The sequence below is a fragment of the Corvus hawaiiensis genome, chromosome 6 (genome assembly GCF_020740725.1).
Source record: "Corvus hawaiiensis isolate bCorHaw1 chromosome 6, bCorHaw1.pri.cur, whole genome shotgun sequence".
Classification (NCBI taxonomy): Eukaryota; Metazoa; Chordata; class Aves; order Passeriformes; family Corvidae; genus Corvus; species Corvus hawaiiensis.
The window spans coordinates 49,237,132-49,261,269 of record NC_063218.1 but is presented as its reverse complement, the minus strand read 5'-3'; the positions used below and the strand labels follow the sequence as shown (position 1 = coordinate 49,261,269).

At 37.9% G+C, this 24,138-nt stretch overlaps 1 protein-coding gene and 2 non-coding genes across 6 annotated transcripts in view; all 3 read left to right on the top strand.

Moving 5' to 3' along the window:
* NAP1L4 (nucleosome assembly protein 1 like 4) overlaps positions 1 to 22,805 on the top strand; it is a 28,323-nt gene extending 5,518 nt beyond the window's left edge. The window contains exons 3-15 of one of the 4 annotated variants that reach the window (XR_007204290.1): positions 1,083 to 1,182; positions 2,117 to 2,258; positions 2,361 to 2,447; positions 4,021 to 4,140; positions 4,724 to 4,795; positions 8,526 to 8,665; positions 10,586 to 10,731; positions 12,595 to 12,617; positions 13,249 to 13,368; positions 13,662 to 13,691; positions 14,921 to 14,998; positions 16,171 to 16,208; positions 21,523 to 22,805. Coding sequence is in view for 2 of the 4 variants with exons in the window: in XM_048306980.1 (XP_048162937.1) it covers positions 1,083 to 1,182; positions 2,117 to 2,258; positions 2,361 to 2,447; positions 4,021 to 4,140; positions 4,724 to 4,795; positions 8,526 to 8,665; positions 10,586 to 10,731; positions 12,595 to 12,617; positions 13,249 to 13,368; positions 13,662 to 13,691; positions 14,942 to 14,998; positions 21,523 to 21,561 (1,076 nt within the window). In the remaining 2 variants the exon portion in view is untranslated. The remainder of the gene's footprint in view (positions 1 to 1,082; positions 1,183 to 2,116; positions 2,259 to 2,360; positions 2,448 to 4,020; positions 4,141 to 4,723; positions 4,796 to 8,525; positions 8,666 to 10,585; positions 10,732 to 12,594; positions 12,618 to 13,248; positions 13,369 to 13,661; positions 13,692 to 14,920; positions 14,999 to 16,170; positions 16,209 to 21,522) is intronic. The other 3 variants (XM_048306981.1, XR_007204291.1, XM_048306980.1) reach the window with 3 other exon arrangements.
* On the top strand, positions 2,654 to 2,781 carry LOC125328226. Its single transcript, XR_007204608.1, has one exon. It is a non-coding gene; the product is annotated as a small nucleolar RNA SNORA54 (small nucleolar RNA).
* Positions 6,002 to 6,121, top strand: LOC125328225. Its single transcript, XR_007204607.1, has one exon. It is a non-coding gene; the product is annotated as a small nucleolar RNA SNORA54 (small nucleolar RNA).
* Positions 22,806 to 24,138: the final 1,333 nt, after the last annotated feature.

The following is a 24,138-nucleotide window of genomic DNA, read 5'->3' as shown; positions in this document are numbered from 1 at the left end:
GTCCTCTTGGAAGTTTTTGTTCTCCAGTAGCAAGGTTACAGATGACTGTTGAATAGTGTTTTTCAAATTAATACTTCTGTGTGCAGAAAAGCTACAGTTCCATTGTTTCTCCAAATACTCAAATTTGTGAATTATAGCGAAATGTGGTCACTGGATGTTCTTTAGGTCTCCTTCATTACCTATTTCTTTTTTTTTAAGAATTGCTTTGTAACTGGCAATTGGAAATCACATGAGAACTGTTAGGCACCATTGAATACTTCTTACAGTCAAGTTGGATTGATAAAAAACAACAACAAAACCCCAAATAAATGAGAAAAACAAAGCAACACACAAGCATATAAAAGCTTCACAATGTTAGTTCTATGCAATTTATCAGCCTCTTAATGTCTGGGGAGAAGAGCACTGAGAAAGAAGGGAAAGATGTGAAAAGCAAAGGTCTTCCCGCCATGACACCATGTGTGGTTATTAGTAAGGGTTTTTTAACTCCTAACCAGAAGCATTTTAGATTTGACCTCCTGAAAAATAGTCTTCTGTGAAGTGTTGTGATGACTGGGGAGTCTTACAGATTGTAAAATCATAATGATGTAAAAAATCAGTAGTTGCCAAGGTTACAGTGCTATGCTGCTTTATTGTCCAGTACACAAAGTAGCTGGCAGGGTTTTCGGGAGTCACGCTAACTGGAAGACATGTCTTGGAAGTGGAATTCAGTGGTTCTCCTCTTGCAAATTTATATGTGGGTTTTAAGGTACAGCTAATATAGAGGGAGGATAGAGAAACTCCGGTTTGCACTTTCTCACATAAAGGGAAAACAGGAAATTTGCTTGTGTTGGCAATGTACTACTTGCTTGTAAAAGCAACAGATAGATTTGCAAAGAGAAGAATGCTTTTTCTATCATTATCCAACTTTATATTCCTGAAATCTGGTCCTGAAGTAATTGTTTGTGTTATTAGTTAACTACAGTGGTGTTATTTGAAGTGTGAAAATAATGAGTATTTTTACTGTGACTGCTGTAAGACACAGTATGACAAACGTGCTATAAATCTATGCAAATTTGTTTGAATGTGGTTTTCTGTCTTCATAGAAAAGCTGGCAGACCAAGTGATGCAAAATCCACAGGTCCTTGCAGCTCTTCAGGAACGTCTTGACAACACATCACTTACTCCTTCAAGTTACATTGAAACGTAAGTACTGAGCATGATAAAATTCTTGCAAGACCGAAAGCATAATAGAATATTATTACTGTGTAATTGAGGTAGGAAATTAGAATAAATTATTCACTAAGAAAAATGGTTTACTTAACCCATGATTCACAGTGGCTTACTTTTGGAAGGAAGAGTGAAGTTTTTTGCTTATGCAAACTTGCAAACAAAATTTTGTGCAGTTCAGTATTTTCTGTGGCCATTATTGTTTTGGATAGGGATAACTCCCCTCCCCTCCTTTGTTTCCCTCTCTGACCCTTACTCTGACAGGGCATGTGTTGCATTGATTGGTGATTTCTGTAAGATTGCTGTCCAGCATGTAATGGAAAGTTCAGGACCTGTATATCCCTAGTTTGAAGCTTAGTTTTATATTGACTGTAAAGTAGACTTAAATATTGCCTTTAATAAATACTTATGCTTTTATTTCTTGACTGAGAATAGCTGGCTGTAGACCTTTTTTTAGAAAAAACATAAGTTCTATCAAGCGTTCTTTTTACATAACTGCATCGAAGTGTTCGATAATCTAAAGTGCAGATGGGCAGTGTGTTCTTTCAGAGTGTGACCTGTGATTCAAAGCTTTCCCTGTAGAATGCACAGTTCTTAGTTTTCATAGATGGATCAACACAAATCTAGTCTCAGAGTTTAGGTGTAAACAAAGGTATTCATTTCTGATCTCTGAACTACACGGGGAGGGTAGTGGTCCCAGGAAATGGAACAGAAGATAACACCTTTGAGAACAACTTGGGTAGGAGAGGATTCTTTCAACTTTTTGAAATAGGTTTTGGAGAAACATGTATATTTGACATAAGCCTTTTATTTAAAAATTGCACATAGTTGTAAGCAGCTTATTTTGCAGTAATATGTGAAATAATGGTGAGGCAACTAACTTTAAACCTTAAATAATGTTGGTTTTTAGTTTTCCAAAAGCAGTGATAAGAAGAATTGATGCCTTGAAAAAGCTCCAGGTGAAATGTGCCCATATAGAAGCTAAATTCTATGAAGAAGTACATGATTTAGAGAGAAAATATGCAGCACTCTATCAACCTCTTTTTGATAAGGTGGGAAAACTATGTATATAATTTTTCTTTGTTCCTGTCAGTTCTGGTTGCATATACATAGTTTCGCATCTTCAATTATATTCTTTGTTTTTTTTAACACAGAGAAGAGAGTTTATTAATGGGGAAGCTGAACCCACAGATGCAGAGTCAGAATGGCACAGTGAAAATGAGGAAGAAGAAAAACTGGCTGTGAGTACAAGCTGGGTCATAAACTATGGATATATCAGGTTGTCAGAGTTAAATTCCTGTTCTTGCCATTGAAAGACTTAACTTTTGTGTCAGTGATATGTTCTTGTGATGAAGACACTGTTATGTCCAGTGAAAGCTTCTAAACTTTTAGTTCAGTCTTTTTTCAAAAAATCTGTGGCTTGAGGGAATCGAGGAGTTGCCTTTGTTGGCACTGTTCGTAACCTGTTAATAGCATCTTCCTGCTAATGGGTTCCATTCCAGTGCTACATGAAACCCCAAGATAATAAAAGGCTGGTTGTTTCTCTGCCTGTCCCCATTATTTTGGGGGACATCATTAGCTTTCATTTTCATGAATACAGGTGAGACACTTGGCACACAGTCACAGAGCTAATATAATGTGTGCTGGCTGGTGGATTCCTACTTGTCTATTGAGTAGGAGCTGTCTAGATTTAGGAGGCATAATATAGTCTGTAGGCTGCCTGTTACTTTCCCAGCATCATTTCTGGAGATGTGTGCTCAGGCTTTGTCTCAGGAAAGCGACCTACTTAGAAAACTGTTCGCCATTCTGTCAGGTTTTCTTTGCTTTTTTCCTTAGCCTGATTTCTTCTGGTTTTTCGTGGCTTTTTTTTTGGGTTTTTTTTTTTTTTTGGATGCTGTTCTGTATTCAAAGTGAATTGTTCTCTTTGTTTTTACTGATCTCCTGAGATTTAGCATGACACAGTACTCCATGTGCATGAGAAAAAACCATTCCTTAGGCTCTGCGTAAATACAGCATTGACAGGCCAAATTCCACACAATAAAACCAGAAAAATGTCTGGATGGGAAGTAAACTGCAGCTTCATATTCTTGGCTCGTCATAACCCAAGTAACTGCCAAAACCATCTTAAATATCTGCTGCTATCTAGTGGTGTAAAAGGAAAGGTGCAATACAACTAATTGACACTCCCAATTTCCAGGGTTGTTTGGGATTGAGAAATGACTGAGTCATTCTTCTGTTTTATAACATTTGACATGAGTTATGTGGAGGGCATCCTATTTCCCAAAAGAGTAATAATCGGACACAGCATAATAATGAAAAATACCCATGAAAGACAACTTTACAAGTATTCTGCAAAACTGGGAAGCTGAAACAGCATTTCAGAGGGCAGTGTTAAATTTTAAATTTTTAGATTAAATGCTGTAGATGGCTTCTGGAGCTACAGAAAGGCGATTAATAGAAAAATAGGCATTTATATTTTTTTCTTTTTATAGAAAGATAGAAAGTGTTTTAATTATTTCTGTTTGTCAAATCAGTGAAGCAGACACTTGATCTACTTAGTCTTCATATAGAAGAATTTCAAATGAATTGAAAGTAAATCCAAATTAAATGTGTATATGTTTAGTTGCGTAAATAAATCTTGTATCTCTTAACTTGATTTACAGAGGCAAAAAAAGTAGATTTCAAATGTTCCTTAAGCACAGTTTCAGAGATGGCAATTGTTTTATACTTCTGTTTATTGAATATACTCTGTTTATTGAATATACTAAAAAGTCACAATTTAATTTCTTGGCTGTTTCTGTATTTCTTTCCCAGGGAGACCTGAAAAATGCAGTGGTAATAGACGAAAAAGCAGAAGAGACAAATGTCAAAGGAATTCCAGACTTCTGGTTTACTATCTTTAGGAATGTAGATATGCTAAGTGAATTAGTACAAGTAAGTTTCTGCTCTGAAATGAGCAACTTCTGTTGTGTTAAATTAATTGCTGCTTTTCCCATTAGTAGTCAATTGATTCTCGTGGAATATGTGTGATACACCAAATCTTCTGAGTCTTTGGAATCCCTGAAGATGCTTGAAAGGCTAATGATGGACAAGCATTTTTAGTTTAGTCCATAAAGGATTATTTTTGCAAGGATGTTATAGGAATACCCATGGATTGGTTGAATTAATGTTAAATAGCTTAGGTAGTTATGCCTGCACTTGTATTAATTGCTTTTAATGCTGTTAAAGAGGAATTCCCTGGAGTGTGTCTTCCTGTGAATCTCACTGGCAATAAATACCCTGAATGAAGTTACTGTATTTTCAGTAATACATCCTGGCAGCATTGTTTACTGAAGACAAGGCCTAATGATTGAGAATTTGGCACATAGTGTTTGCAGCTATGATTAAGAAATTTAGATCCAGATCTTTACTTCAGCTGAAATTGTTGAATTAGTTACAGACTTTGGTTTTTGCTTGGGAAGAGGCTGTTGTTCTAAATATTGCCTGCTGAATTGGATTTTACTTCTTTTTTGCTTAGGAATATGATGAACCTATCTTGAAACATCTGCAGGATATTAAAGTTAAGTTTTCTGAACCAGGACAGCCTATGGTGAGTTTTCTTGGCTTGTTTCTCATGAAGATTGTAGTAATGAAGTGAACAGCATTCCAAAATATTCATTCAGCTCTCTTTGGCTGTATTGTGTGTGTGAGCTTTCTTTCTAAGGTAGTATTTTCATGCTTTGCCTTGTAAAGATTTATCTTCAGCTTTCCTGACTCTTTGCTCTTTCATTCTTAGCCTGGACAGCTCTGACATTACTGTAGGTTGTAGATTAAAATTCTGGCCCAATTCTGTCTAGTTTTTTGCTTTCTTTTTCTCTCTCAAATTCAAGTGTAGCTGCTCTTAGTAATACAATTACATCGCTGTTTTTGATTTGAAAATGAATTGTGGGTAAAATTCTGGGTATCAGATATTTTATCAAATGAGGAGATGTGACTTGGTAATACTAATCAAAGACAATTATTATGAATACTGTACCTGTTGAAAAGAATAGAAAATAGATAGAATTCTAAAAGTGTATCTAATGAGTATTTCTTAAAGTACAACTTTATTTTTGGAAATTGTTTTCTTGTTTAAGTTCAATGTACAGAAACAGACTCTGTGGTTGTTGAAAAGAAGTTGTTCTGCTGCTTATTCAATTTATGCAGACTATACTTATTCCTTGAATTGTCTTTGATGGGGAGGCAGGGAGAATGATGGAATTGGAGCCTACACATACTTTCTTTAAATTTTATCATTGTGGCTTTTTTCTTATATTTGGTATTTTTTGTTTTGCCTTATGGAGTTACGGTCTTCTGACAATGTCTGATATAAATGCAAGACAAGCTTCATTGAACAGTCCCATAAGAAAGATGGAAGTAACTTTCTCAGAATAGCTTTTAAAGGTTAATAAAAAGTTGGTTTGGGGTTTTTTGTGTTTTGTTTTTTAGTCCTTACTGTTTTCTTCTACTAGTCCAGAAACTCAAGCTGATATAAGGCAAGAAAGTAGTATGGCAGAGGAAAACTGAGAATTAAGTTTCTAAATACTGCTGGGGCTTAAGGAGAGGATAAGAGTTTTATGAAGAAAATGAATTGTCTAAGCACAAAGTAAGGTATTCTAAGAAGCTGGCTGTTTTTACCTTGAAGCATATCTATTCAGTGGCATCTGGATGAGATGGGAATAGGTTTTTTTGCCTACATCATTTTTATGCTCTCATTCAGCTTTGTTTTACAGTACCTTAAGTTGGAGAACTCTTGAAACAAGGGATTTATCTGGTCTTGCACTGTTCGTAACCTTTTGACAGCATTTTTCTGTCAATGGTTCCATTCCAGTGCTACATTAAATCCAGAAATGGAAGGCTGACAAATTCCATGTCCCTTCTGTATTTGGAGACAAAGGATGTGTTCCTAACTGCTTGAGTAAAACCTGTTCTGCAGCTGTGTGACTGTCTTATCTGCAATTCTCTGTAGAAAATTGGGGCAGCCGTGGTAGCTTTGTACTGTAAGAACTTCACATAACCAGAGTGTCACAGATGCACTAATTCTGCTAGGAATTAGGTTTTGCTGCTAAAGAAATACATGATAATTAGGAATTTTCTGATTAACTGTTCACCCAAAACAATTAACTGTAGTTATGGTACTCCAAAAGTGGATTTACCTGACTTAAGTTAAAGTGCTTCAAAGTCCTGTTTGTTATGGCCTGCACATAGAAACTTTTATCTGCGTGAAGCGTAAGTGATTCCATTGCTATTTGCTTTTACTTATTTATAATCATATGGATAAACTTACATGTATTTTATAATTATAATTTCTATTTACGTACGTATTTGGACATCAGGATTCTTAGCTAGCATATTCAGATCTGGATGGTGCATCTGGGTATAACTTAAATAGCTTAAAAAAGAGAAGTTTTCTTTTTTTGAACTTCCTGAGAACATAGCTGATAAAAAAACCCCCAGAGATGTCCAAATAAAGAGTGCTGGAAAGGTCATTACAAGACTTCAAATACTATGTGAAGCTTGAAGCCTCTTGTTTCTTAATTAGCAGGTATGCAATGAAATGCTGAAATGCAGTCTGTGCAGATATTTTTGTCTTGCTAGCCCTTGGGATCCAGCATGTGAAGTAGTGCCACTGGTTGGTTATTTATAGCCCCAGTGATGGTTTATGGGATTATTTGGGTATGGTGTTCGTCGCTGGTAGTGGATAAGCTAAGTTTGTAGCTCTTCCCCTGAGCATGTTTGCCAGAGAGAGATTAGTCTTTGCTGAAGGCAGCCTCCAAACCATGCAGCTGTCTTGAATTGCTTTAAAGGGGAGTAAAGCTGAAATAGGCAATATGAAGTCAAACACAGATATTCCAGTGTAGTGCTGGGTGCCAGTGGCTTCCTGTCCTTAAACAGCGAGCACGGGGGTGGGGAAGGCTGCTGTTGCCATTGGTCTCCATCACTCCTTGACCACTCTCTTTGCAGATTTGAGTCATGTGAGGAGATTCATGGAGTCTTAGGAAGATTAAGGGGCCTTTGGGAGATGAGTGAGAGATAAATATCTTTGATGAACAAGCTGTTGTCCCGAGTTATTTATCTTGTCTGCGCACGAATAGCCTTGAAAAAGAGGATGGCAAGGCATCCTCCTTGGTGATAACAGACAGTTTTCTGGCCTGAGTGTGAAGAATGCCTGGGGAAGTATATTCAGGGCCAGTCTTTTGGCAGCTATGTAGTCTGTTTTGTGTGCAGATTAGGGCTAATTCTTGAGGCATATTACTGGGGGAGTAAATAAAATATTTAAGGTAACTGTTACACATGCTGTGGCTGGGCAGTGATGTTGGGAGCTTTGGCTTTCAGTCCTTCCAGTGTGCTGAACTGACCCGCTGGCTTTTTCCCCTTCAAGTCACTAAATCAATGCTGCCAAAAACCTTTATCCTTTATTGTTTTCCCTGTTCCAAGACAGCTTGAGTTTTGGTTTACTTTAAAAAGTTCATAGTTGGTCCTGAGTGCAAAGAGAGCATGGTGCAAGCAGTTTAGAAAGCTTTACAGATCTGAAAATTGATGCATTGTGGATGCTGTGGTTTTCTGTAACTGGAGCCTTTTGTTCTCCATGTAAGAAACTGAATCTCTGCAGACAATTTTTGGGTGCCAGAGGAAGTTCAAACATAAATAGAAACATCTGCTTCAGGCTGTAACCTGTTGAGACATGTTGGTTATAGGATTCAGTTTATAGAGTCAGTGTTCTTTTGCAGAATTTCCTATTATCAAATGGAAAAACCCCCTCTGGTTCCTGGTGGAGTGTACCATTTAAATAGACTCCTGCAATCTAAATTGTGCTTTAATTGGATATAAAATCTGATTCACTCTCTTAAGATCATGGTATTGATCAGACTTGGGGGACCAGTGGAACCACTTGGTATTGTTCTGATGTTAAAATGACTTCAGAATAACAACTTCTTCATCCCTAGTGCAAGGATGATGAGAGGCTTCCATAGGAAATGAAATCAAGACTTCTCTCAAAATACTTATTTCTAAGGTTGCTTTTAAGACAGCAGTTCTATATGTGAAGGTGAATGAAATGTACTAATTACCTGTTTAAATCTAAGCCAAGGTTGTTGTAGCTTCTTGCGGCATTTGAAATTCATTGACATTCTTAATTTCCTGCTTCTGCTGTAGTTTGAAATGTGTTTGCCATCAAATTACCTTTTTTTTTTTTTTTTTTTTTTTTTTTTTTTTTGTATTTTCAGAGTTTGATTAATAATAATTATGCTGATGCACTATTTCATAGATGAAAGTTAGTGGTAACATAAAATTTCTTCCAGTCTTTCTCATTAGAGTTCCACTTTGGGCCCAATGACTACTTCTCTAACTCAGTCCTGACGAAAACATACAAGATGAAGTCGGAGCCAGACAAGACAGATCCCTTTTCATTTGAAGGACCTGAAATAGTTGATTGTGAGGGGTAAGGAAAACTCAAACTCAAAAAAGCTTCTGAAGTAAAAATGTGTTGTTTTTTTTTTTTTTTTGCTTACTGTGATAATAATTAGTGAAGATAAAATTGTTACTGACTTCAAAACTGGGAATGTTTGTAGGGATAGTGATGATGTTAGCCTCAGCATGCAGAAGTAACAGATGCATAGATGGAGATGTATTTTAACATAGTGTACATTTTAAATTGGACACCTTTCAAATTTAACAGCTCTCTAATTGAGGTAACAAACCTTTTATTTCCAGATAACTGGGTAAATTATTTTTAGTCATTACTTTTCAGACTACTCCCCTCCTTAGTAAGTGGCCTTAGACTCTCTTGGATTCTTATCATCTCCTCAGCAATTTTTATTCCAGCAGGAATTGATTTATTATTATCAGGCAGGAATAGGTCATATGTATCATGTACTCTTTCAGCTTGTTTTGAGGCTGGAACATAAAGACCATGCAGTTTGATTCTGGCAGCTGTGGCTAATGCAGCAAATTTTTTGAATTTTATTTTTACTGTTTTTGCAAAACATGTTCAGAAAACAGCTGTGGATGGTAAATTCTCATGTCTGTCCTGAAAGTCTCAGTTGAACACCACGTTAGAGTTTTTTGGGAGTGAAAGAATCATTCCATCTAATCTAACCCTTTCTCTTCCCATCCGTGAACTTTGCTCTATAACCAAATTTCAATGCCACACCAGAGCAGAGCTGGCACAAATGAAAAATGGCTTTTGTACTCTATTTTTCTCAGCATCTAAGTATTCTTTTCTGTTGGTGATTATTTGGGTTTTGGGGTTTTTTTTCTATTCCTTCAAGGATGTGTTTTGGTGGGTTTTTTGGGGGTTTTCTAACTCACGCTTAAGAAATGCCAAATACTTGGTTTTTTGAATGCATGCTGACAACCTCAAAACTTCTTGATTTTAGTGCTACATTGAACTGAGCATTCACCTGCAGTGAGGCAAAAAGTCTGCTTGGATGTTTAGTGAAAGTTGTGCCTAAATAACAGACTACTCCATTTTGAAGAAAACTTAATTCATTATAGCAAAATATTTTCTGTTAAAGTATTACAAAGGAATGCTTTCTTAGGTTGCTGATTTGTCAGAACTTTGATTTCAGTTGATGTTTCCTGATGAAGGTGTTAGATATGGTACAAGTAGAGCAGGAAAATGTTTCTGTGACTTGTTACACAGGTTAAGTGTAAAACTGGTGACTGGCCATCTGTCTATAGGACAAGATATTTTTGAGGCACTTAAGGGTTACTGTGACACTGTTATTTCCATTACAGGTGAATTAGCTGTGTTTGCCCCTCACTCTTTGCTATGTGCAGTTTTGGGTAAAACTTAGTTGAATGGAGACAGACTTTTTATTGAGTGTCAGTTTGTACAGCAGCAGAATGGAACTGAGATTAGGCTCTTTGCAGCTTGATGTGCTTGGCTGCCAAGTCAATCTAAGCACTGCTCTTTGGAGAGCTCAGACACTGCTCTCCCTGGCCACTCTTTGGACACTCATTTTTAGGGTAACTGGACACTTCCTTGACCTGTAGTGAGAGGATGTAATGCATTGTTTCCTAATGGTCTGACTGGTGTGATTTTTTCTGAAACAGTTTAATCCTGTCCTTGGTGGCAGAAGTCCAGTTGTTGGGCCAAAGAGGTATTGAATTATGAGTAGAGTGGGGGCAGTGATTACTCTGCCGAGACAAACTTGTATAGCATTTTCATTTAGGGAAATATTTGATATGTCCAAATACCCATCTTCTGTAGGCCTATGATCCACTTCATATCTTGTCAAGTAGCTTTATCTAGAGAGTGATAAGCCATCTTGCCCTTGATGTTGCTGCTCTGCTGCTCAGTTCCTTCTTTTCCGTGGTGCCTTGTGTTAAAATGCTGTTTCTCACATGCTGTCTCTAGGTGTACTATTGACTGGAAAAAAGGAAAAAATGTCACGGTTAAAACAATCAAGAAGAAACAGAAACACAAGGGCCGAGGCACAGTTCGGACAATTACTAAACAAGTACCTAACGATTCATTTTTTAACTTCTTCAGCCCAATAAAGGGTAAGCTTAGAAATTAAGAATTTAGGATCCTTAAAATAGGTTGTGTTTTGCTTATATGTATTTGTATTTATGTGGCTTAAACATTCAAACTATTTATGCTGCTGCATTGTAAACTGTCTGCTTACTAGAGGAGGATTGCAAACTCTTGCCCATCCAGATTATTTTGTTCTGATGTTATTCTGTAGAATTTGGCCAGTAGGTGTGCAGTGTAAACAGGATTCATAGTATGAAAAGAGTCTCATATAGACTCTCTTAAAGAAGTTAACACGTTTTACCACAGGATGGCTCCATGCATCAGTTTGATCAGTTTCTAACATGCAAAAGAAATGTATTCCACTGTTGGTCAAGTTACAGCATAGCAGTTTGATCGAAACCTCTGTGTCAAGTGACAGAACTTCCTGTAGTTTCTTCTGTGATTAATTAGGGTTTCCTGATACTCTACATGGAATTTTGTCATTTTCCTTGTCTGATGTTAGATGTGTACTCACATATTAAACAATTCAGATGGATTCCAAAACCATTTTTTTTTTCTTGGTACATCTTTCATGATCCTCTTCTGCGAACATAGATGAAGGAAGTAGTTTATTTTGTGGACTAAAGGGGCCCTACAAGAAAGGTGGTGAGGGACTTTTTGCAAGGGCATGTAGTGACAGGACAAGAGGAATGGCTTTATCCCAAAAGAGGGCAGGTTTAGGTTAGATAATAGGAAGAAATTCTTGACTGTGGAAGTGGTGAGACACTGGAACAGCTTGCCCAGAGAAGTTACGTATACCCTATCCTTGGAAGCGTTCAAGACTGGATGGGGTTTTCAGCAACCTGGTCTCATGAAACATCTCCCTACTCATGGCAGAGGGGTTGAAACTAAGTCATCCTTAAGGTCCCTTCCAGCCCAAACCATTGTGTGATTCCAGAGTTGTACTGAACAGAGTGGTTCTTGATTCTGTTGTGGGCTGTTATGAACTAGCTGTCCCTCCTAATTACCACTGCAAATCCTCATGTACATGGGGTAAGAAACACAGGATGATATGTATTTCCAAAGTTGGAGGTGGTTTGGTACAGAAATACCCTTTAAATTTTGTTGGTGCTTTGAGGAAGGGATGGAGATTTGTCTCCTGTTGTTATATTGTTCTTTTAAATACTTAAAGGGTACACTTCGGAATTAATTGTATGAGATAAGACACTGACATCTGCTGGCAGTTGACACTTGCATTTTCAACTTGAGAACAGACTAAACCAAATGATCACTTTTACAGTAGATCCCATGGTAGTGTAGAGAAGGGAAATACATTTTGATTTGTGTTGGGGTTTTTTGCATTGATTTGTTTTTTTTATTGTTGGTTAGTTGGTTGGTTTTGTCTTTAAACAAACAAAACACCCACCCTGTTCCATGCTGGTTACGGTACTGAGCCTCCTCTCAACGATGCTCTGCAGATTCTTGTCAAAATGTTCATCTGCTTGGTGCTAATAACTGTTTTGGGGGAGAGGAGATGATTTGTAGTGCTGTAGCCACATGAAGTTACTGTAATTACAGTATTTATATAGAAACTAAATATGTTGATCCACATGCCCTCTGAGCCCATCCTTGTAGAAAGAGTATTTCCTGTGCAAAAATCTTTGATGTACAAATGGCAGCTTTGGTGCTCTAACTACAACATATGAAACTCTTAAAAGTACAGTTTCTAGGTTTAACTTAATACTAATCTGAATTGTCATTATAGTTTTAATAGTTACCTTGTGAAGCCTTTATAACCTCAGTGTTTTCTGGTATGAGAAGGTCTTTATACTGTGTTTTGTCATCTTGAATGTTGAGGTGGGTGATACTATACAGGCTTTTCTTAAATTTGTTGTCTTTTCTTTTTGCAGTATCTGGTGATGGAGAGTCATTGGTAAGTTTTTGAAATGGCACAATTGCGCTTTGCCACATCCTTTTTGCCAAGTCACTGTATAGTGACTATAGAGTTCTTTTATCAAGTACTGTGTATTATTATTGTTATTTTTGCTTTTGACTAAACTGGGCTTCACCTTGATAAAGAGAAAGGATACTGTCGACTTCTCCAAGTAATCCGTTGACAGTTCACTGTTAGCCGACTGGCTGATCCAAGACATCTCCAGTGGTTGCTGTTGGCAAGGTCATTATTTTCCCTGCCCACGCAGCACTCCTGCATGGCTGGTACCTGACTTCTTTTAAAATCAGTCTGGAGCATTCTGAACAGTTCTGTAATGTCAGATGCCAGAGCCAGCCAAGTCTATGAGCTTTTAATAGAAGGTGCCTGAGCAGGACAGTAATGTGTGTATAGAAAGTAGGAAACTTGTACAGAAAATCTCAATTCTGCAAATCTAGATTTAGACTTCAGATTTTATTGTTACAAAGTTAAGTATACTGAAAGTACCTGTGACCTCAAGGTTGATAATGACAGGGTGATGTTTTCCCAAACCTGTTAGGTTGAAATATTTTCATCTGCTTCTGTGTAGCACATCACATTTGCAATAGAAAACTCAAACTGACTTGCCTTACAGGATGAAGACTCAGAATTCACTTTAGCAGCAGATTTTGAAATTGGACACTTCTTCCGTGAAAGGATAGTCCCTCGTGCTGTGCTGTATTTCACTGGGGAAGCTATAGAGGATGATGATAACGTATGTATGCAATTAGCATTTTGTTTAGTAGTCAGCACATAGACAGAAAAATTCTCCTCCTTTGCTGATTAGACTAGTGGGAAGTATTAATAACATGAGAATAACAAAAAAAACCCTGAAGAGATTCCTGTTACTTGGGGACAGGAAAGAACCATTCAACTTGCTGTAAGTTGTTAATCTACACCTGGAAGGGGTTTTGTTTCAGTTAGTGTTTGAACATGCTACACATATTACTGCAGAAGTTTTTATGCAAATACCAGCAGAGCTAATTAAACCTTGGGTTTGTTTTTCAGTTTGAAGAAGATGAAGAAGGTGAAGAGGAGGTGAGATGCACACTGTATTTTTTATAGATGACTGATTACCTATTCCATTCCAGCGCCAGGAATAGTTCCTATATGGAGCAGAAAACAGTTGTTCATAAATGCCCTTGTGCATGGTACTTCTTTACAAAAGAGTTCAGCATTCATGACTTGCAAAAGTGTGGCTGGTTTTTCCTCTTCAGAAAAGTACTTTCTGCAAGAGCATTTATCCATGTTTTTTCTAGTATTTTGAAAGCTGCTTTCTGATGAGTCAAAAATTATAGACAAGGGTTTTTCTCTAGAGTGCTGCATGATAAGTATCTGTTCCTTAGGTGGTAGTGGAATTCAGCTGTCAGCTTTTAGTTGTCATAAGCTTGAAGACTGGGTCTTACTAAATATAAAGTAAAAAGGGGAAGTGTGTAACTGCTCAGTATAAAAGCTCAATTTAGGCTGGAATTTCTTGTATACTAAGAGCTCTGGTCTGTTTGCAGTAGTGTTGCATGAATACAAACACACTGTGAAAGGCTTTGCACAAAATCTCTAGATGTTACCACACTTAAATGAACTAATACCCTTTGCATTTTTTGCTTAACTGCTTTTACTGTGCTGTTCTCGCTAATTTGTCAAAGGTACAGCCCTGGCTGTCAGGTTCACCACACCAGAGTACATCAGAAGTTGTCAAGCTGCTGATCTGATGTGAGCTAGCAGCCTTCAGCATGCAGTCTCTTTTTTCTCTGTGCTTAGGCTGTTAAGTGGCTAAACATTTTCATATTTTTATTTTTTAAGCTGGGTATTGATAGAAGTGTGTATGTGTATTTCTCATCAGTCTCCAGTGCCAGATGTTATCACTTGGATGTGGTTGTGTGTAAAACTGAGTGCAAAAATCCTGCACAGGAATGCATAGCCTGTCCACAGTAATCTAAATAAACACTCTTTGGAGGGAGACCGAAACAAAGAACAAAATCAGACATATATACCTATTACCAGAATAAAATTCCAAATAATTTGTTAGGTAGAAGTTTTAAAATTGCTGTGGGACTGCAGCAGCAGCTTACATAGGAAGGTTGCCTTAAGACATAGTGAAACCTTTATATAATCTTTTGAAGATTTTGCATTTAAAACTTGGAATTCTTTTAAATCAGCCCGATGTTGACATCTGAAACACTCTGGAATACAGTGATAACTTAATCTGCTACTTTGCTTTTTATCCATTACAAAAAGTTGCACTTTTAACCTGTTTTAATTTCTGTTAGTTTATCTCTATTTTGTCATAGGAGTTGGAGGGGGAAGAGGAGGGAGAAGAGGAGGAAGATGCAGAGAGTGATCCTAAGGTAAGGACTTTGTATGCTTAGTCATAACACAGACTATAATTATGAGCAGTGTAGCTAAGGGTATAATAGTTTGTGAAGCGATCAATAAATATTTTGAAACTCCCAAAAACACCCTAACTTCTGACTCTGCAGTGTTTTCATTATCTTCAGCACTCAAATTGCTCTTAAAAAAGAAGTTAATGTTTCTGCCAGTTGAGAAAATGTAGGTTTTGACTTCCAGCAACCTGCACTAAGATAATTTCCAAACTGTGTGCCTTTGCATCTTAATGGCATCTCTGTGTAGTGCTGATATATAGTTTTCCTTTAGAAAGGTCATATTCGTATGTTCTTTGGCTGGACTTCAAGTTAGAATTAGTCTGACAAATCTCAACTAGCTTGTTTGTTTATTTTCTTTTCCTTAGAATTGTTCTTTATCGTTGTCCTGATGGCTGCAGGTTAGACTCCACGTCTGTACTTGGTTAGAAATCAAAAAAAAAAAAAATCAGTCCTCAACTTTGAATTTTAAATTTTATGATACCTGGCTTAAAATTCAGCCTTGAAGGGTTAGTGTTCCTTCTGACAGGTATTTCTCAGTTCTTCAGTCATGGTAAACACTTATATTTGGTGAAGCTGGGATAGTGATGACAGACTTGTGTTCATTTAGTTCTTAAAACATCAGCTTTCAATTTTTTATAAAGACAGATGAAAAAATGAAAGGCATGCAAAACTGCTTGATCTTTGGATGAAAGTCTTAACAGCAGCTTGACATGTCATTCTTCTGGTGTAGTTTTATGCACATCATCGTATCATTAGTAAATGCTTTTTGTCACTATCAAGCGTCAAGTTTGGTTTTCTTTAATGATAAATTCTGTATACTAAAGAAAGTCTGTCTTGTACAAAGATCGATCAAACAGGGTTAGATGGGCAGAAATCAATATTCTGACTGCTCTGTAGGATCAAGATGCAGTGGTGTACGTGTTATGGGAAAAAGTTGGACAGCTGAGAAACAGTGCTAGTTCTATATCAACATGTGTTTGTGTGAAGTATCAAATATGCTTCTAGAGGATCTGGTATTCTGTAGGGAAAAAAAGTTTAAGTTATCTTGGAAGGTTATGGTTGTTGCCTCCTGTATTATTTTGTACATTTCACTTTTCATCCATGCTGACAGTTCCTTTCAATTTTTTCCCATTTAGGTGTAATATAAGTCTGTTTATCATTCATACATTTCTAGGTAAGGTGGAATTCCATTCATACGTAACTTCCAAGAGTCCCATTTGTAGTCATGCAATGTGGTTTGTTTTCTAGGGTTTTCTGTTTTGTTTTGGTTTTTTTCCTTGTATGGGGAAAAGAAATGGGGGAATGGTGACTTCAGAGTTTAGGTTTTATTAGTAAAAAATAGAAAGAAATGGGTGTAGAGATGAGTGCCTTTAAATAATATAATTAAAGTAGATTTTTCAGAATGACACTCTGCCTTCCTGGCACACTTTCTGTTTTGCCTTTGTAGCAATCAAACTGTATTTCATATACACATGATAAAAGATACTGAGACTTGTCAGACTTCATTTTTCCTTGTTTCTGGTTTGATGTTGCATCTCTTTACTGTTTCTAATGCACTTGCAAATTATTTCTTAAATATCTTCTCTGCTCTTCTTAAAATCTTGTAACATCAGCTTACTTAGTATGACTTTTCCAGCATCTTATTTATGCTGCCTGATAAAGGCAGGCAGTCACTCTTAGAAGCCTTTTCTTGATCTCTCATGATTCTGCACAAATATTGTTCTTCTGCTCATCTGTCTCTTTATTTAAAAGAAGAAAGAAAAAGTTCTTTGTTGGATACTGTCATCTTTCACCTTCCATCCCATTCCTCACAGAGAACAATGCCTGCAACAGCCTCCATATTTCTTTCCCCCACCTGCCCTTCCCCCAACCCCCCCCCCCCCATTTAGGCTTCTGTCCTTTTATTTTAATTATTTAGAAGAAGCTATAATCCTTCCAGCTCATTCCCTCTGCATAGATAATGCCCTTCTTTGCCTTTGTTAAACTCAAAATGGAGCTGTGCTTCTGTGTTGGTTTTTGGTGCGGGTGGTTCACCTGCAGTAGCAGAACATCCGTTTGTCACAGTGGCTTGTCTGTTGTCCTGCTGCAGTCTCTCACACAGCTGTGTTCCCTCCCTATGGTTAAAAATTGTCAGCCACTGGCTCCAGTTTTTCAAGTCAACTTGGAATTCTTTTATTTTGTCCTTTGACATTCATACCCCAGTCCTGTTTTCTATTCTTTCTCCTGCTCATGCCATTTTCTGGTCCTGTTTCTCCTTGTTCCTTGCCTTTCTTTGCCTTTTAGTTCCCACCCCCTGCTATTCTTACCTAGAATAGTTTTCTTTTTCACGTACATAAAAATAATTGGTCTGTTTTCCTTTCAAATCCAGTTTCTCCTTTTCAGTCATTTCCATAGTACCTCCTCCTTTATTGTTGTTGTACATTTGCTGCATGTCAACACTTTCTGCTTTGTTAACTTTTCCTCCTTCCTTCCTGTGAGTTTTAAGTACGTTTGAGTTGTTCAGATACAACCAGATCATTATCATCTCTTACACAAAGCACTTGTGCCATATATAAGTTGTGGCTTTGGATGACTGAGCAGTCAGATGATTTGAAGTAGCTTCAGAAGTTGCTACAAAACTGGACAATGTAGTTTGTTTTGTCTACTGTATTTTTCTATGTGCTTGCATGTCACATTCCTTTAGCTGCCTTTATTTCACCTTACTGAGGCTGTGCTTAAATTGAGAAGTAGCTGACAGGGTAATGCAGAGTGCTGGTTTGAATCATGAGCAAAAGAGCTGCTGTGTGTGAGACTGCATGGGCTTCAAGGAGCTTTGTCTTCTGAGTTATAGTGGCAGGACCTGTCAGCAGCAAATTCGTTTCCAGAACCAGTTGTGGAAGAAGGCAGTTTAGGTTAGGGTTAGGGTTGCTTCCTTAACTCCAGTTAGCTCTGGGTTTACATCCTGTGTATATATTTGATATCCTTGCTTTTTCTCGTTCAGTAACATAGAATAGGAGATAAAGATAAGGTTCACCTTTAGGTCCTATGATCGGACTATTTCATTAAAGATGTTTCAGAAAGGCTTTCTACCTTCTCCGCTGGAAAGGACATCAGGTTTAGTGCCTGCTGCCTGCTTTGTTCCCGCTGTTGGCAGCAGAGTTCTTGGGGGGTCAGATGAGATCTTGATGATCTGCCTGTTCCTGCATGGCTACTTTAGCAGATGGGAAGCTTCCCAAAAACTGAATTGGAAAAGTAAGGAGATAGAGACTTGATTGCTCTTTGAATCACCTAGGAATGTATCTTGCCTGGTGTGTATAAACACTGAATACTAATAGAAATGCAGTGTTTTCTTCAGCAGGCTCTGTTTTGAAAAACAAAATTGCTAAAATAAGTGGTATTGGTATTTTGGACTTGCATCCCCATCCTCTAGGATACCAGTTTAACTGGATGAGTAGGCATGGTGGGGTTTGTGTAGGAAAGTCATGAAAGCAGTATTAACTCAGACCTGTTTTTCTTCTGTTTTAGCCCTCTGTTCTTGCAAATTTTAGGGGAAATTTTTAATTCTGAGCAAGTGATGCAATAAATGAGTGGCAGTAACAAAAAGCTTTATATTGATTTTTGTTAGCAAAAGAGAAAAAATAGGGGGAGTCTCACTCAGCTTGTTCATATCCACTAGAATGGCATCTCAAACTGAAATTAAAGGCCCAGAGTAGTTTAAACTCCTTGCACAGAATAAGTAAATATGAAATACTTTAAAGTTATAAAAATTTTAAAATTCTACCAATTTTAAGATGAACTTAAGTCTGTTTATGGTTACTGTAGAGAATCTGTTTACAACAAGAAGAATTCTCATCTCTGTAGCCCTGGTAGTGATCTTCAGTATGTGTGTTTACTGTTAAATTTATTTTAAAATAAGATGCAATTCCTCCTTGTCTTTGCTAGTTGAAGTCTCTTTGGTCTTTATTGCCTGGCTGATGCACTTCACTACCTTTCTAAGATACCATGGGGAATTAATTTAGGGAAGTAGAGTATGAATGGAAATCTTGCCGGGATGGGGTGATAAATGGCACAGGGGCTAAGGCAGATCAGTGATAGTGATTGGCTGACCCAGTGTCACCAAGTCTGGGCTCTGCAGGGAGATCAGGCTCAGGCTTTAAAGCCCAGCCTGAGGGAGTGGGGATGTCAGCTCTCCATCACACTCACAGCTTGGGGTCTGGCCCCCTGATACCAGAGCTAGCAGAGGCCAGAGATGAGTTTCAGTGTGCATTGTGCCTGCTGGAGCAGCTGTAACTGGAAGGGAGTTGTGGTCTCTTTGTGCTGGTGTCCTCTGGGATTAGGCTGTGAGATGCTTTGCATGAGGCTGAAGGTAGCTGTAGGCAGCGTGGAGCTCATGTGCTGGCTTCCTCAGAAAGGGCCGTGCTGTGTGTTAGAATGGTGGGAGAATATGGATTATGTTGGAGTCTGGGTCTGAAATACTGCCTTGATACTTAGGGCCTGCTTAAACATTTTGTTTGGCCAACACAGATACACCCTCAAGTGTAAGCTTAAAATAGCCATATTTGTCTCAAAATCCTCCAGTAGCTGACTCAGATCCGGGAACCCCTCAAACTGTATTTATTTTTTTTTTATCTGAGAGCAGTAATCAACACTGAAAGGTCCTTAAAAAGGAACTTTGTGATCTCTGTGACTCAGTTTTTACAGAATAAACAGTTACATGCAATAAATATGTTTTAAGTGTTTACAGAAATAAGGAAAAGATAATGAAGTTTATTAGAAAATATAACAAGTGTTTTGGTTGATCATTAAAATTTGGCGGAAATGGTTGCAGTGGTCAACCTATGTATGCCTTGATCTAAATATACCGGGTGACTAGGAAGGAAGGAGGGAGATGGAAAGATTTTTAAGTGCATTTTAAATAGCATTTTAAATAGTTTGTTATTTTATTGTGGCTCTTATCCAGAATGCAGGGAGGGAGAGGAAGTGATGCTTCACACTGCTCTGGGCATGTTTAAATACCAAGCAGTTAAAAGAAAAATACAGACCTTTAGAAAACTTTTGGTAACATGCTGCTGTGTTTTGCCTGCCCTTAAAAAAACAAATAGCATGCAATGTACTACCAGTGGCAGTTAAATTTTAATTCAAGAGCAAGAATGCTAATTTTGTGTTCTGTGCAAACATATCCCTTTTCCTGTATTTAGTCCCCAATCAGTGCAGTTTAATTCACATCAGTGTTACTTGGAACTTCAGGCAGATGAGAGAGAACAAAGGTAAAGTTAGCCAGGTTGCTGGGGGAGGAATACCACAAGGAGGAAATCTGAATGGTCTCAGACATATCTGTGCATTTGGCCCTAATCCTGACTTGCAGTGGGAATGATAGTGACCACTCTGACCCTAAAGCAGTTTAGGTGAGGAACAGAAAAATATCCTGGATTTAGTGCAGATTATCAAGGGCAAACTTCATGATAAGGAAGTTTAAATTAGTTGCACCTATTCTTCCTCACTAGAGGCAAAATGAGTCTGTTGTCTTAGCTCTTGGTTACTTGATGTATACTGAACTTTGGCATGAGTACATCTTTTATAACACATAAACCTCCTCTTTAGGATAGTAACTAAGAAACATCTTACTTTGCATGAGTGATGTTCTGGGTGTTGTGTTTCATACCTATATTTTTCTTTATTAGAGTTCAGCAGGATTCTGTTACTGCTGTTTGTGTATAATAAACTATATTAAGAATGGTAAGGGGAGAAGCAAAGTGGAAATTCACTGAATAAATTCTGCTTTCTAAGAATGCTGTTTTACATTGCAAAAAAAGCAAGAAGTGCAGTGTAAATCTGAAGTTTTTAGCTGTTTGAGTACTTGTTCTCATTCCCAAATACACTTCCTTTTGCCAAAGGGGAAGTTGTTTTACTACCTAATGAAGGTGTTTCTACTTTTACATATTCAGATTAACATATGGAGTTCTTGCCCAGTGTTAAATTGTTGAATAGTTACCTGCTGGTGATGCAGAACCTAGCAGAAATCAACACATTAATTACATTTTTATCACCTTAGCAGAAAGGGCAAGGCTCCTAAGGAAAAACTCAGACGTGCTACAGAATAAGCAGCCTGCCTTCCTCCCTCCTCAGAGCTGGAGGAGGTGGCAGCTGGTTGTTAAAATTGTTTAAGAGGGCTGGAAGTCAAATAGAGCCTGTGGTTGGGGGGAGTAGGTGGTGGTTTGCTTTCTTGTTTGTGTGAACCTTGGTCTACAGGATGCAGTGTTAACAGCACAAAAGAAGATTAAAAATTATGGGGTACCAAGCAGCTGGGGGCAAGGGGAAACCCAGTAAATGTGGTGACTCTGTTGGACCTTTATAACGTAGCTTGAGTTTGCATGTAGCATTTTTGTACATGCTAGTGATACCTAGTTAATTCAGAACTGCATAGCCAGTTTCTGTTTATTTGTTGGAGTGTTTTCTTTTATGCCAATTTGATTTTTAACTGGTTATTTTCTTTTTTTCCTTTTATACAGAAAGAGTCCAGCCAACCTGCTGAATGCAAACAACAGTAATAAGGAAATACCACTTGGAAGTGATATTTGAACAACTTGTAACAAATAGTTGGATACCTGGCCTGCAGTTCAGGATATTTTATTGCTGCAGCACAATCTTATTAACAATGCTTAAAATTAATTTGTTTTAAAATGCATGATTTTCACTAACTTTATTGCTTAACATGTACAGTGGCAACTTCAATGCATTTGGGAAATCTGAGGTTTAAATAAAGCACACTCTACAGCCGTTGGTACACTGTAGCTCAGTATGTCAATAGGCCTTTAGAGCCTTTTGCCCTATGCATAGGGGAATAGTCCAGACTACCATGTGAGGATTATCCATTTTCTTGTTAAACATTGAAAATCGTGGAATAGCAATGTGCTGAGAAGCTAAAGTAAATGGATTACATGTATGGTAGCTGAAACAGATAGAGCAATATGACTTTTTTGCTAGTTCCCTCCCCCCTTTTTTAATGTTTCTCGCAACCTACAAATTGAACTAGTGCTTGAGCAGCTTTAAATGTCATATTTATTATCTCAGTACAACCAGTTGAGTTGAAGTAATTTTACTTCATTGAAGAGGGTGTCATATTTGAGACTTAGTTGTTCATCTTACTATTTATTTATTCATGTTTGTAAGTACTTTGACAGAATTAGTGCTTTTTAATAGTTTTTAATATACTTGAAAAATCTTCTTCCTCTTTTGCATACAATATGGGTACTTGTAAAACAGGTAATTCAAAGTGGTCTCAATGTAGTAGTCTAGACAGAAGAAACAAACTCACATCAAAATGACAACTCTTCTGGATGAAGATCAAAATGCAAAGGCCAAACTGTTGCTGTTGGTGGAAGTGGGTTGCAGCCAAAGAACCAGACAATTTCCAGTAGTCTTATTGCTTAGTGTCCAGCATGAAAGGACCTTTCACTATGAACACGGAAACTTATCAGAGTGAATCAGTTCAATAAATCTGAAGTCTGGGTGTCTTACTTGCAACACTGAAATTATTCCATTCCACAATTTGTTTTATTTAAAGTTCTGAAGTCTTCAAAACTACCTTTTGTTGTTGTGTGGCACTTAAGGTACACATTTCTAGTTTCAGCATCCATTGCCAACCTCTGGCAGCAGTTGAATAGCAGCTGTATCAACACTGTGACCAGGCATGTAGAGTGCTCCAGCCTTACCTTACACATTTGTAACTTAATACAGTGTTTTCAATTTGTACAGAATAGATAGAATATTCTATTAAAGTTGTGAAACATGATTGGTGGTGCCTGTCTGGTCCCTAATGCTTCCCAGGAGAAATGCACATCTCGTTGTGAATGGTGGAGTGTTTAACGCAGCACATTCCAGCTGTTTGGCCATACAGCTCCTGGCTCAACATCTGCCTTTGCCAAAAGCCAAAACAGGAGCCCTTGTAAATACTGCAGTGCACAGTTCTTTGATGTAAATCAGAACAAACTTGCTCAATTTGCAAGCAAACAGTCTGGCATCCTTTGTAGGAGTTGGGGTTTTTAGGGAGGCAGCATCATTACAAGATTCCACATGATCCGTGCACTTTGGTCAGGGATTGAATGAGGTGCTGGGGGCCAAACAGGTTTATGAATGGGAAGGTACTCCCACATCTGACCTCAGAGTCAGAAAATGTAACACTAATGCTCAGGTGCCATAGTGTTAAGGCAGGAATGAGGAAAGAAGGCAGAAATAGGGATAGGTTCTGGGCTTTATTTTAAAAATGAGATTTTGTAACCTGCTGCTCTGAGTATGGCAGGCAAGGAGAGCAGTGTGAAGACATGTCTTACAAGGGCGGGAATAACGAATGGAGTTTACCCATGCACAGACTGGCTCAGCACAGTGTCAGGGACTTCAAATAGCGAGATTTGACCTGGTTTGTTTCTCTTTATATTGGAAGAAACTGAATAATAGTTCCCCATCCTCAAGCAGTACTTTCCACTATATGGTTAAAGGGGAGTGCTGCTACCTGGAGATAAACATCTGCAAATTAGCACACCAAAGTAATTTATGTGCATGAATCCTGAAAGGCTGACTTTAATTTTGAGAAAACGGGAAATTCCAGAACATGTGGAGCAAATGTGCCAGCATCTAGGGAGCCAAATGAGATGGGTGGGTAATGAAGCTGCCTAGCAAGATGTTCATCCTAGGGAAAGCGATGGGAAAACTGAGCTGGGATTCATTCAAGCAGAGTTAATGCTGGTTGACACAGCCTAACAGAAAACAGATCTTGTCAAAACCCAGCCGTGCTCTTCCCCTTGAAGATCTCACTGATAAGGGCAGAGATGAGCAATTCTTAGACTTCTCTGTTTTCACTTACAGACTTTGTCTACAGGAAACAAACTGGTACCTGTACAGCTCCTTCCTCTAACAGAACAGAGTATGAAGAACTGATGAGGTGGTGGGCAGAATGTCATGGCCAGATAAATCCAGGCTGGATGGTAAATACAAGGAGTGTGGGTGTGCAAAAAACCCACAAGCTATTGTTTGAATGGAAGGGGGGTTTTTTTAATATTGGTGTGTTTTGAAGACTGGGCCTTGAGACAAATACACGAACTCCCCATGCAGAGCTAGTGGGAATTTTT